Here is a 14,479-nt window from a genome sequence, read left to right on the forward strand (position 1 = left end):
TGGGGACACAGAGCCAAACCATACCATTCTTCTTTCACCAAAATGAGAATAAATCAGGAAAAGACAAAGTGAGATCTAGAATCAGTAATCTAATTCAAGAATGGAGTTCTAGGATAATGGTGAAGGGAGGCTCAGAGCATCAGGGCCCAGCACTCTCTGAGATGAAGTTCTTCAAACAGATGCAAATGATAGAATACCTCACAACTGACATAAGGACAGGAGACTTAGACAACTAGCACAGAGTTTAGGGTGGAATTACTGGTATACACATAAAAACCTAAGGAAACAAAAGTTCTTAACTGCAGGGAAACAACTTGCAAGCAAGGAAAATATATCATAGTATACTAGGGGGCTCAGTTGCAACAGCACTTACATAACCGCAATCCTGTAAACAACTTACATAATTGCAATTCTGTAAGCAATGAATTTTGATTTAACAAAATGATGATGAAACTATTCTAGCAGTACAGGAGGAACACAAATATGTATATGTACAAGATGTAAGGAAGAAAAAGATCTTCACAGGAAGTCAACAGATTTAAGTCTAAATTTGAGAAATAAAAAAGCAACATAATAGAGAAAAATACCAAATTTAGCAGCTAAAAATACTTGAAATTGAACAAGCATCAATCTGTCCCACTTAAGGAGGTAGTTTCTAATTCCTAGGAACTATAATTTTCTTCCAGGTAAATATTATAAATCTATTACATTTAGTTCTTTTAACAAAGGGGTTTTCTACATTTCTGCAATATAGGAGGGCAGATTATCCTATTTAAAAGCCAAAATAAAGCTGAACTTTAGAGGTGACCTATTTTGACATAATGGGATTTGACCTGTGATAATAATGTAAAACATAATGCAATAACTTTTGTCTTTTCTTTTCTTTTTTTGGGGAGAGTAGGGGGACAGTGGTGCGTAGTAAGATCAGAACACTAATAATGTGACAGCTATGAAAATAAATCTGTGTAACTGTCATACCAACTCCCTCCTACTTGCTCTGCAAGCAGTCAGGCCTTAATTAATTCCAAGAAGGGATAGAGACCAAATGTTAGATTCTGACAACACATACAACTGCTTTATGTGCAAAAGGATGGTAGAGGAAAAGGTTGAAGGAATGGTGGAAATACTTGGGAAAATATTTGTGTGGGTATGGCGTTATAGAGAGATATAGATACAGGTTTTCGTCCACAGTTCTTGGCTCACAACTCCCATAGGCCTTGTTATAGCCTTCTGTTATAATGTTGGGTGTGTCGGGCCTCAGGAAATAATAGAATCTCTCTGACTTTCTGTCCTTCTTTCCCTTGTCCCAAGGCAGGACTCTAATCTTCCCCCACCTTTCTAGTTGCAGGTCATGAGGTCATAATTCCGGAGAGGGTCTTACCCCATACCCTGGAGGCCAATCACATTTCCACATGGTAGTCCATAAAAACCCAAGACTGGGTTAAGGAGCCTCTGGAGAGCTAAAAGGGGGTTCCTGGAGGATGGCACCCGGGGAGTGCATGGAAGCTGCATGCTCCTTTCCCCATACCTCACCCTACACATCCCTTCATCTGTATCTTTGGAAGTATCCTTTATAATAAACCAATAAACATGTTTCCCTGAGTTCTGTGAGCTGCTCCAGCAAATTAATCTTACCTCCAAATCTAAAGTGGGGTTCATGGAAAGGCCAACTTGAAGTTGCTTGGTCAGAAGTTCCGGAGGCCTGGACTTGCAACTGGCATCTGGTGGAGGGCAGTCTTGGGGACTGAACCCTCATTCTGTGGAATCTGATGCCATCCCCAGGTAGTGTCAGAATTAAATTGGAGGACACTGAGCTGCAGAAGTGATTACTCACTTAGTGGGGGGGGATTTCTGCTCCCTCCCACTCCACTATTGGTTATGAGAGTCTTTCGTGTTTATGATTGTTGTGGTGTGAGAAGAGAGGAAATATGGTTAGTGTTTTTCCCAAACCATGAGATAGTGAGATGATTTTTTAGATTGGGCTGAGACAGAAAGGAAGAGATGAGAAGTTGCTAAAAGACATGGGAGAAATAGAAAAAGAAATGTAAGAAGGGCTGCTGTGTGATCTACTTGTTGACACTAATTCAGAAAAACTTCAGTAAATAACTACATTATTTTTAATACTATTGAGAGTAAGATTTCTACTTCTTTTGGATGTATCTCCAAAAGTTGAGAAGGCCCTTAAAATAGGAGCAGGAAATCCCAGTTTTCTGTGTATTACAACAAATGTGATTTGAATTATTTTGCTAGGAGTTGTGACAATTTGCATGGAATCATCCACATTCCTTTCACTTTAAACTCTGGCAAAGCTTGAGAGATGATGACCAGTTTCTGAACATCCCTCCCCTGTGACCTCTCAAGGTACTGAGAAACCCACATCTTGTGATTACCTTTAGTGCTCATTTGGAGTTAGACGGTAGAAAAACTTCAAGTAATTACATTAAAAGCGCTTTTGGTGTGTTACTCCAACTAATTAATTACAGAATAATAGACTTGAATCCTGAAATTACCTTAAAGACCACCACATGCAATCCCCTCCTTTAAAACAAGAAAATGATTCATGAAGGTGAAATCAGTTACTAAAAGTTCTTATAAGCAAGTTAAAGGGTGAGTAGTGACTGAAATCAAAGTGTATTACCTTTGACTTGATTGGTAGAAAATAACGCAATTATCTGTCATATAAAAGAACTTTCTACAGCTTGTCTCATGTAATCTTGCAACATTATTATCACATTTTACAGATGAGAAAATGAAACTCAGAAAGTCTCAATAACTTGCCCAAGGCCAGCCAGGTAGTGGTAGAACTAGAACTCACACCCTCGCAGTCTGAATCCAGAGCTCATACTCTAAATCACTACGCTGGCTTTTTTACCAATACAAGTATTTTCAAAGTCTTGCAGTAGGAAAAAAAAACGAATCTGAGATTTTAGAGTCAGAAGTACAATGCCGAGTTAAAAATGCAGCTGCTCTACAAGAAGGGTACAATGGATACTGAACGACAACTAATAATAGTAATATAGAGTGAAAAACAAAAAACAAATTTAGGAACTCAGGAGTTTTAAATGCAATCTTTCAAATCTTAATTTTTATATTATAATTTTAGAAAGAGCCGAAAGCTTTATATAAATGAAATAAACAGATTCTCTATGTACTTTAGGATTCTATTTCACGCTGCTTGTAATTCAGTCAGCAGAATTACAGAACCTAGGTTTGAGCTCTTGTTTTTTTTAAGTCTTCAAAATGAGAATAGTAATACCTATTCATAATATTGTAAGCTACCTTAATGTATACTGTAAAGCACTCTGCAGATGTCAGAGATTAATTAGTATACAGTTTAATTCTACTGTATCACCAAAGTTAAAATTGTTTTCAGTATATAATGTATTTTTTTAAAGTTCTATGACTTTGTAACTCCTAGAAGTTTCCGAAAATGATTATACACCACCTAAAATTAATTTACACCTACTATTTTTCATTTCTCTTTTCTCAACCCCACATTTTATTACAGGGTATCAAGACTATTAAATGTAACCTCGTTTACACTAATGCCAATTGATCCAGTAGGCTTCCAATCTGGTTAATATTTCCTGTTTTGTATTGGCTGGAAGATTATAGAAACAGAATAGCCAAAACATTACACATACTTTAAATTAAATTAAATGTAAACAGCCTAAGAATGAAACGTAATACAGTTTCCCAAATGTCAAACTTCTAGACATCTCTGTCATCCTATTTGAAGTCAGTAATATTTTAAATCAATTATATCTGATTTTAAGGCTGAATTTCTTATCTATCCCCGAAAGCGAATTTATCTTCCGGAATAACAAACAAGAATGGTGTACACGGGGCAGTGAATCATTTGCATTTTGGCAGAAATTATGAACGATTATGCAACCCGCCTAAGGTGGTGACACAGCCTGAAAACAACGGAGACAGAATCTGAATCCAAGTTTTCTAACACCTTTCAGGAGAGAAAGGGGGTGAGGAGAGTATAGGTAGAGAGATCTCCTAACAGAGAAGACCATTTCTACATAGGCCTTTCCATAAGACCATTCTTACCTTGGCCCCTGACTAGATGGCCTTTGGTCTTGTGGGCTTTGCTTGGCTCACCGCATAATGGAACATGTGAAGAAGGCTAACTGGTAGCTTTGTATTATATTGCAATTATCCATGACATTCTACCAGCAGTTTTTCATATTATGTGGGGGCAGCCTGTACACCTGAAGCAAGGTAAAACAATTATTGGTTTAGGATTAGCGCCCTGCATGGGAGACATCTCGGAGAAATAAAAATGTCAGGACCAATTTAGCACAGACATAGACAGCTGTCTGCATAAATGCCTCTCTTCCCCAGTGCCATCTGCCAAACAGCGGTCTGAACTCAGTAAGGACGTGTGCGGGGCCAGAGCTGCACATTTTGTGGCTTGAGGCCAACAACACGGTCACTAAGGGCACAGGCTCTGGAGGCAGATGGACCTGCTTTCCTGTCCCAGCTCTGATGAGAACGATATTGGGCAGGATTTTTAACTTCTTTGAATCTTGGTGTCTTCACCAGCGGTAATGAGTACCTACCTCAGACTTGTCACAAAACATAGTGATTGTGTATATAGTGCCAAACCTGGCAAATATTCAACGTATACTAGGTTTTATTATTAAAATCCTAACCCCTCAACTATCTCTCCTGTGACTGAAGTTCAAAGTCAGTAGGGAAAAAAAAAAAAAGTAATGACCATAGAAAGCTCCTGCCTTCCAGCTGAACACAGAAAATGAGTCCATTCCAAGTGAGTTTAATAGCATAGAATGCTTTCTCAAAACTCCATCAACATGACGAGCAGTAGCTGATCTAAAACTATCAGAAGACGTATTTTCTCTTTTCAGATTTCCATTAGCTTGCTTGTCATGGTATCAAGACTGTCAACTTTAACTGGTCAGTGGGCACTAAGGGAACATCTGCAGACTCAGCCACTACTGGGCATACTCTATTTGCTCATGGTGCTTCCTCCCTTAAAACCATATTAACATCCTTGCCCAAAGTCCCTGGGAGCCCAGGTTATCATCCTTTACTCACCTCATTTTATTTGCATCAGTATCCTTCTTGAGGCAAGCATCTATTATTTTAAAGAAATCTATCTTAGCCTCGTATTACCATTCCTCTCGTTGAAATCCAGTATCACAGCTAGGGAAAAGGAGAATCATTCTACGGAAATGGCAATAATTAATAGATATTTTCTCAGTATACTTTCCCAAAAGTCATTTAAGAATGTTTCTATTGGCACCACTAACCCATGATAATTTATTAAAAATTCTTACTTTTCTAAAGTATGTTCCATGAACTGGATGAAAATATGTAACATGGCAGATTTTTTTTTTTTTTTAACAGCAGTTTGTCTATTTGTGATCATTATGTTATTTGTAAATCCTTGTAAAACATTGCAAAACTTGAAAAGATAAGCATCCCACACTGGATAACGCCAGGCGGGCAGGAATGGTGCTGGTGTTGCTCACTGTTGCATTCCCAGCACATAGTCCAATGCCAGACACATACAAGGCATTCAATGATTTGTTGACGGATATACTTTAATCTTAGGCTATAAAAAGTACTTCTGTGTAAGTTTAGTAGAAATATCCCCCAAGGAAGAGCGGAGTGACTCAGCAAACTGTTATTCCAGAACTAAAAGGAAAAAAAGACGGAAGTAATGGATGTAGTCTAGGCCCCTTTGGGGAGAAAGCAACAGATCATCTTGGAATTAACTAGAAAGGAAACAGTTGGGTGCAGCCTGAAATGCACCCCATTTTAGAAAAGCATCCTATAAAAATATATTAATGTATGATTTCACGTATGAGATTCAAAAGCCAGCTCTCAAAATTGCCATTCTGGTTCTGCCATTCTGGTTCTGCCATCACAGATGTTCCCAAAGAAGAGCAGGGAGCCATCCAAAGAGGCCAGTGTTTACACCAACTACATTCCAATGATTTACTTTAAAAAGTACAAATTATGGGAAATTACAAAACCAAAGACAACATTTAAACAAATATACAAGTTTGTAAGACCAGAGCCACAAACGGATCGAAGCTTACAGAAATACTAAGATAAACACAGTGTCTGTAGACATTTTCAGTTAATAACACTTAATAAGATCTAGGTCTACAGCTCAGGGCCAATGATGGTAGGACTGAGAGATGCCAAGGGTAAGAGAGAAGTTCAATTTTGCTTCTGTCTGCTCCATTGGGAATGCTCTTTAGGAAACAGGGAACGTTTACAGTGAACCTAAAAAGTATGGATGCTGGGGTTAATGTTTTTTCCTGGCCACCACATTAATCCTCAGTGGGCTGTGAGACAGAAATACTTACTACTATTTTAGAGATGGTGAAACTGAGGCTGAAGGCAGTTAAGAACTTGTCTGAATTTACAGTTACTGAGAGGCAGAACCAGGATCCAAATCTAAGTTTGTCTTGTAAAGTCTTTCCACTAAACCTCACCTCCTCATTATACTGAAAAGATTTAAACGAATATTGGTGAATGGGAACATCTTTTGAAGAGATCATGAAAACACCCAACTGCTAAAATCTGTCACAATCCAGATAAATTATACCCAGGGCCCCTGAGATGAGATCAGTGTGGCGACCTTTAAGGAATCATGGATAACAGGTGATAGAAAAACATTTTCAAAAAGAACATGTAAGACCAGACTGGGAAGGGGCACACTCACTCTGATAGTCAGGGACCAAACTGCTTCTGCCTTTGCATATCTCCAGAATCCAGCCCAGTGCCTCGCATATGATGCTCAACACAAGTTAAGTAGGCAACATGCTATCTTTCCATACCTGAAGGAGATGCAGGATTAACCCTATTACAAATAGTTCCCAGGGGGAGAGAGTTTCAGTTACAAGCGGGTACGCAAAAACAGGCAGACTTCAAAGGAAAGTAAGAGCTTTCTGTTCTCTTTCCTGGAACGGTTTTCTGCCTCCACCTAGGACTCAATCCTACACCACAATTCTTACTATGTGCCAGCTCTACTACAACTGCACCGTAAGGCTTGCTACTCTTGAGAACAAACCACTAATAGCATTAATACGTGACAACGAATCCCACCTTCCAAATGACTTACAGATAACTACACAAAATAACCCTTTAAGCTGGAAACTACACAGATTTGCATCATTTTCCCTCATCTCAATCTTTTTTTCCTACTAAAATAGGGTGAATTTGTTAGTATCAACCTCACTTGATGGCGACCTCTGCACTTCCTAACAAATCTAAATTAGTGATCAAGTTAATGGCCGGCAAATTACTTTACATTTAAACTTCCTAAATTTCTCTTCCTCAATCAGTGCCAATACAATGCAAATTAAGCACAAAAGCAAACATCAAGTTTGCGGCATTCTCTGTGAAAACAGAAAAAAGTCAATGATTTCTAAGTAATGTAAAGGTAGTAATGTTGACATTTAGACTTGACCTTCCTCTTACACTACAGATACAGAATAATCACATTTCACAATTAACTCCCTACGGTGTTGGAGGTAACCTTGAAGACTCTTAACACGATGGCTTCACTATGCAGGGGACTACCAAATTGAGCCAGGTGCAGAGAGGCAGTTACTGACCAGGACCCAGCAGACAGGAGAGCTGCCGTGTTAGGATTCTGCTGCCACCAAAAATATACAAAGGAAACAGGTGCCCTAACATACATACAAACCCAGTACCAGCGGTAGAAATAACACAAATACATTTCTCATGCAAAATAGGCTAAATAATAAATATTTGCATCATACAGACTGCTGAAAACTAACCTTTCTTTTTGGGGGTTACCACCATGACTATGTGGTTTCAATGGAGGTTAATATCACATGTTTAACTTCAACTCTGTAAAGCCAGGATGAAACTAGCATAGAAAATACATTTTGGTAGAAATCTGGGTACGTGGAAGGTTGCTACGAAAAAATGAAAAGAGGAATGATAGTATATTTTCTTTTATATACAAAAAATGAAGACCCAAAATACGGTTTGTTGAAGTAGCTATCAACAAGATGTTAAAATTATTTTTCCTTTGCTTTGGTTAAAACAGCCTAGGAACGGCAATCAGTTCCCCTTCTATAAATAGCATAAAAACACAGTGACAGGACTACTTTTAGAACAGAATAAACAACTTTCAAGAAAAGAAATTAATTTTAAGTAAAATTAAACATTGTACCAATAACTAAAGATTTTTAAAAGGTAGCATCTTCATCCTAACATCTTGGGCATAACATACACACCAATTAAAAAAATAAAATTTCTTTCACGATAGAATTACAGGTGTTAATGCAACAAGCTACGAAGTGAAATTACTTTAATATCTTAAAAAAAAATCCTAGCAATGAAAAATGAATTGAAAAATTGACATTTTCTACAATTCTACATATTGTAAAATAATTGACTAATACTTTTTTACAGAACACAATTCAAACTATTGTTGGCATTTCAGTATATTCCTAAAGATGGTTAAAAGAACATTTAGTATACCAAAACTGGAACAGAATTTATAATTCTCATTTATGGTTATGAAAACGCAATCAACTTCTATTTAAAACTGTAACCAGTGATGAAATATACTTCGAAAACATAAACATTTGGTCTGACAATCTTTAATATTTGTTAAAAACAGTCTGATGTTTGCTGCTGATGGAAGTTATTTTAATCCAATGTGCAAAAAAAGTGCAGCTGTCTACTTTTTACTTGAAATACATAAGACCAACACTACTATTTACACACTTAAAAGATTTTAAATTTATTAATTTAAGTAAGCATACTGCATCTCCTTTATGGATAAATCATGTGCCCCAGAGAGCCCCAAAGCTTGATGACATTCTGTAAAGTTACACGAATGTATCTGAAGAAGTTATCTGTTCTTGTCCTAATTTTGATTCTAAATAAAAATCCAATTTCAAAATCAATTAAGATTTTCATCTAGGAAATCTTGGGATTGTTACACATGTAAAAAACCTTATCTCTGAGAGCCTTTTCTATTCTTCTTACCACGGGTCCACTCACAAATCCCAGCTGGTGTGGAGTGGCACTGCCCCAAATAAGAGAAACCTAACAGCTTGGCCCCAAGACCCCCCACCATTCCGGTGGGTTTGCTTGGCCTGTAGGATATGTGACTATAGCTTCTGGGGTAGGTACAGGGCAATCAAGATTGAGGAAGAAACACTTCAGCAAAGCAACCATTATTTGTCCACAAAAACAGTGAAAAACAGTGATATAAAATTAACAAACCAAATATAAATCTTAACGCCATTCTGCATTTCCAGAACTTTTTTTTATATTTGCGCAGTGTTCGTGGTCAACTACTCACCAATTTTCTGCGTCTATCTGAAGTACTTTTATTAAGTTATTAAAACTGCTCGTTTGACCCTAAGTCACATAGAATTGTGATGATTAGGAAATCAATTTACTTATTACTCTGTGCAGGGCACCTGCCAGGGTGGTGAGTGTAAAGGAATTAAAAATGGAAGTCTCTCACTTCTAAACTGGACACAGGAGTTCTCAAATTAAAATTAAAAAAAAAAAGGGACAGGGGTGCTTACTGGCAACATTAATACTAGACACCAGACAAGACAGTGAAACAGTTTGGTCAGAACTGAGGAACATCATTTCCTTGAAAGTCTTAAAAATACCTAACCAATCACTGCCTGAAGTCCAGTGAGTACAATGTTCCATACGTTTCCACAAAAATATAGTAACTGGCATTCACTCATTATGATCCCCGTCATCTCAGTCTCCACTTCCCAGGCAAAGTGTCCCTGTCCCACTGCCTCTAGCTACAGGCTATCGTTTCCAGCTGCTGCTCTGCTTCTGCAGCCATCGCTGCCGCCTGCAACTGTTCTGTCTCGCTCTGGATGGCACTGGGGGTAACCTGCTTCCTTTCACTGTGCATATTGTTCTCATGCCTTTTCAGATCAGACGCCTTGGCAAATGCCTTGGTGCAGGAGCCACACACAAAAGGCTTTTCCCCTCTGTGTCTTCTTTCATGATCCTTGAGGTGAGACTTGTGTTTGAAGGCTTTGTCACACATGTGGCACGCAAACGGTCTTTCATTACTGTGAACTCTCTCATGCTTCTTTAAATCTGGGGCACGGATAAATGATTTTCCACACACCTCACAGCTATAGGGCTTATATCCCGTGTGGATTTTTAGGTGTTCTTTCAGGTGGGCCTGTGTGGTGAAACCTTTTGTGCACATTTCACAAACAAATGGCCTGTCCGCTGTGTGGAGTTTCTCATGCTTCCTCAATCGGCCTTCATCAGAAAACGTCTTCCCACACGCCTGGCAGGCAATCTGCTCCCGATGGTGACCATAAAGCAAATACTCAAACTTCATGTCACTGGCGGCTGTTGTCCAGCCTGGTGTCTGTTCATCTTTCACTTCACTCATCCCATCATTAAATGTTAAGGCTTGAGGGGTCTGGGACCCCAAGTCTTTTGATTCTGGGGTCTCCATGGATTCTACTTCCTGGCCGTAGCAATTGACCTTGCGAACTTCCTCACTCCCCAGCTCTTTCAGGATCGCTTCCTGAACCCTGAGCGTTGTGGTGGGTGACTTGCCGTCCTCCTGACTCGGGGGAGTGCCTTCTACTGTGTCATCAGAAGGACTGTCATCCTGATCCCCGATTTCCTCTACATCATCATCCTGGGTGTCAGCAGCATCTCCAATGGGGCGATTTATTTTGAGGCAATACTTACTTTTGGACTGACCATTGTTTTCATCGGGACTGGACACATCACGCTTCTGAGAACACAGTTTATCCAAAAATCGGATACCAAGAATCTGACCCGATGACATCATTAAGTTAACATCTTCTTTTTTCACGGAAATCTTTGCTGTGTACATGTAGTTCAGGACCTCTTCAAATATATCAGAACGAAGAAAATCTATTTCTATGACTGAAGAACTATCAACCTCAAGCTTCTTGAAAAGCTTTTTAAAGTAGGTGCTGCAGGCAGCAAGTACACATCTGTGTGCTCTGAATTTCACATCCTCAACCACAATAGCAATATCACAAAATTCTCCTTCCAGGCGCTGTTCATTTAGTGTTTTCAGAAACAGAGTTTTATGATCATCGTCATTATATTTAATGGTTTCAGACATACTGATGAAAAACTCCTACAAAAAAAAAAGAGAGTTTCGTAATTACAAATAGTACTTGTCCATACAGAGAACACAGTCACATTTTCATTTCCTGGTCAATCTATGGAACCTAACAATTTCAGAAAGTTAAGGTTAACAGTGGTCTTCGAATATGGGTAGAAAAGACTGATTCCAACTCAAGGATCTCCATATTGTTACTCCTATTCATCTTCAATTCACTATTTGCCTAGTTATATCCCAGGCATAGTTCTATGTGCTTTCCATGTTTTAATTAATTTAATATTCAGGTAACCTCATGAGGCACATATCACTATCTTCATTTTATAGACAAAATTAGAAATCTGCCCAATATTCTATAGCTATTTAGTAAAGGGCTGGGCTTTAAATGCAGACAATCTGGCTACAAAACCAGTGCTTCCTGACAACTAGAGGTAATCAAATAACCCAAACTCAAGGTTTAAGAAACAGGTTCAGGCTGGGCGCAGTGGCTTAAGCCTGTAATCCCAGCACCTTGGGAGGCCGAGGTGGGCGGATCACGAAGTCAGAAGTTCAAGACCAGCCTGGCCAACACACTGAAACCCCATCTCTACTAAAAATACAAAAAACTAGCCAGGTGTGGTGGTGTGTGCCTGTAATCCCAGGTACTCGGGAGGCTGAGGCAGAAGAATCATGTGGACTCAGCAGGCGGAGCTTGCAGTGAGCTGAGATGGCGCCACTGCACTCCAGCCTAGGCGACAGTGTGAGACACCGTCTTAAAAAAAAAAAAAGAAACAGGTTCAAGGGAATGATCCTATAGCCCTGTATGTCACACCTACTCTTATTCCATCTACTCTATGGAGGATTCAGCAAAATAATGAATTGTGTTATACCTCCTTGACAGAAGGAAAAAATCACTATTGCAGAACTAGAGAGGAACATTACTGCCAAGATATCCCATTGAGTGTTGTGTTCTAGTTTTTCCACAGCACTTTTGGGCCACTTCTAAATGAAGGGCAAAGTTTAATCTGACCTTAAGAGAATCAGATGACATTTGGGAAGTGGCTTTGTTGTCTCCAGATGCCAATCTACCGGCATCCAGATAAAAGTGCCATCAAACACCAGATGTACATACTTGACAAGTGCTGAGAGTATTTTATAAGCAAAAATTTGGAATTGGCATGAAGGATCTCTGTCATCATGTTAAAAAACTGATCATCTTAAAGCATTTTCTATGTTTCCTTTTTAAAAACATTGTTTCACTTTTATTCTGCAAAGTATTTTCCTCCAAAGAGAAGTGTTCATGCACAATCAGAATTGGTAGATATATTTTAAAGCAAATGCCAAGTCATTTTCATCAAGATTTAATATCCAAAGTTATAGTTACCATGAACAACTCAGGCTAGTATCTTAATGCCTTAAACGCCAAAATCTTCAGATCAGAGTAACTCTGATCAGGAGCACGCCAGACCTACAGAGGAAAGGACAAACAAGAATGACGTAGGATCTTCCGGTATCCCAAATCCTAAACCAAGAATTGCTTTTTTAAAGATAAACTTTCTTGTTCCCTCTCTTGTGCATTTTCAGGTTGGGCAGGTAGGTGGCTGGCACATCAAGTGCAGTTCTGAACAGATATGGACTAGAACAGGTAAGGGCTGTAGCACTCGGGCATAAAGGGGCTGCGCCCTAGGTACTGGAAGGAGGGGTTGGAGAACCATTAAGAGATTTCTCCTCACACACTAAGCCCATGTCCACATTTGTACAGTTGTTGATGGCTACACAGATACAGAAAAAAACAAGTGCACCGTGCCCCCTACACTCATCCCATTTCCCGCTGGGTATGTTAGCCCTCTACATTTTTCTCTAGACTCATATAAACCTGGAGAAGTATATACCTTTATAAATAAAGCTACAGAAGTACATAAACCCAACAGGTAACATGGGAGGAGAGGGAACAATGACTGCTTTTTCTTTCTGCACCTGTGTGATGTATTAACAGTACACACATTTGTCTTTAAGACTGTATTTGAGAAATCCAGGTGTTTTTACCTCTATCCCTACAAGAAGGGTGAAAGAATTTTAGCTTTTTTGCGAGTTTTAACTCTTACCGGAAGAACTCCATCCTGCAGACCCATATCCTGAAAAACAAAAAGTTTCCTCTACTGAACAGTGACCACACAGGTAAGTTGTTTGGTGTGGTAGGAGCAAAGGACTGGGCTGTAATACTCTTAACACAAAAACCGCGGAACAAGACTCCAACCCGGAGAGACCAACACCTTGAAACCCATAAGCTCCTTCTAAAGAAAAGTGAACACACCGAGCTGCCCAGCGTAGAAGCGGGATGTCTCATCTGAAGTTTGAGGTTAGGCAACATTTCCAAAAGATGATTCTGAGTTGATCATTCTACGGGCTTCTGCCTCCGTATTCCCTAGAAGCACCCAGGCCTGTAGTCATCCAGAGACTAGGCACCCCATGCAAAAACCTTACTACTGTGACACTTACTACTGTAGTCACTAACTCGTCCTAGGGCTTGTGGGATAAAAATGCATGGGACCAGGGAGAGGAGTGGCCTTAGACTAGCTATGACAACGTATCAATGTGTTGTTGTTGTTTTTTTTTTTTTTTTTGGCTAGTGTGTACTTGGCCACCCACCCCTCTCCCCGCTCTCTCTCAAGATGTATGAGACCTGGAAAGGAGACCATGTGTGTCCATGACGGCCTCCTCCCCGCCCCACCCCCCTTGCCATTGAGAGATTCCAATCGCTAAGTTCAGGTGAGTCAAAACTGGAAGACAGCTGTTGCTAGCATCTGTGTAGGCACATGTAGGAAAAGACGTAGCCCCAACACCACCTTCACAATAAGGCTGCCCCTTCCTAATTGCTCTCCAAACTGCGGGCGCGCTGAGCCGCGCTACAGTGCAGGGAGCGGGCTTCCCGCAAAGCCAAAAACTTACATAAGCAGCTGCAGCCGCCTCCCCTGCCCCGGACAGCCCGACAATGGCGGCTGCACGACTTCCTTGTTGCAAGCTTGCAACTTCGGAGTGGGGAGGAAGCAGGGAGCTAAGAGCAGACCCAAGGAGCCCTCAAGGCGTATCGAGTCCTCGCTCTCAATTTCTTTGGGGCTGGGAGGTGGGGAGTGGATGAGGCCGTGTGCACTCCTTCCCAGACAAAAGCTCCCAGCCTGGGAGCCAGGTGGTGAAAGGGCCACTTTCCCTTTCATAATCAGACAACGAGCGCAGACTGGGGACCGCGGCTCGGAGCGCGGAAGGAGGGACTGCGGCCCGCGGCTGCCCCGGCGGCGCGACGAGCGGGAGCGGGCGTGCGGCCGGCTCCGCAGCTCCGCGCCGCGCCGCGCCCCGCTCCGCCCGCGAGCCCGG

The 14,479-nt window shown here is 40.4% G+C and overlaps 1 protein-coding gene across 7 annotated transcripts in view; it reads right to left on the reverse strand.

The window, feature by feature from the left end:
• Nucleotides 1-8,315: 8,315 nt before the first annotated feature.
• The window catches only part of ZBTB14 (zinc finger and BTB domain containing 14), a 7,207-nt gene continuing 1,043 nt past the window's right edge, over nucleotides 8,316-14,479 (reverse strand). Inside the window, exons 1-5 of one of the 7 annotated variants that reach the window (XM_023228418.1) lie at nucleotides 14,057-14,185; nucleotides 13,422-13,532; nucleotides 13,213-13,242; nucleotides 12,492-12,575; nucleotides 8,316-11,143 (exon numbers count right to left, since the gene is read on the reverse strand). In XM_023228418.1, coding sequence (XP_023084186.1) covers nucleotides 9,797-11,143; nucleotides 12,492-12,494 — 1,350 coding nt within the window. In that variant the 5' untranslated portion in view covers nucleotides 12,495-12,575; nucleotides 13,213-13,242; nucleotides 13,422-13,532; nucleotides 14,057-14,185 and the 3' untranslated portion in view covers nucleotides 8,316-9,796. Of the gene's footprint in view, nucleotides 11,144-12,491; nucleotides 12,576-13,212; nucleotides 14,422-14,479 lie in introns of those variants that run through there. The other 6 variants (XM_023228414.1, XM_023228419.1, XM_023228415.1 and 3 more) reach the window with 6 other exon arrangements.

Source organism: Piliocolobus tephrosceles, chromosome 18 (assembly GCF_002776525.5).
Source record: "Piliocolobus tephrosceles isolate RC106 chromosome 18, ASM277652v3, whole genome shotgun sequence".
Lineage (NCBI taxonomy): Eukaryota > Metazoa > Chordata > Mammalia > Primates > Cercopithecidae > Piliocolobus > Piliocolobus tephrosceles.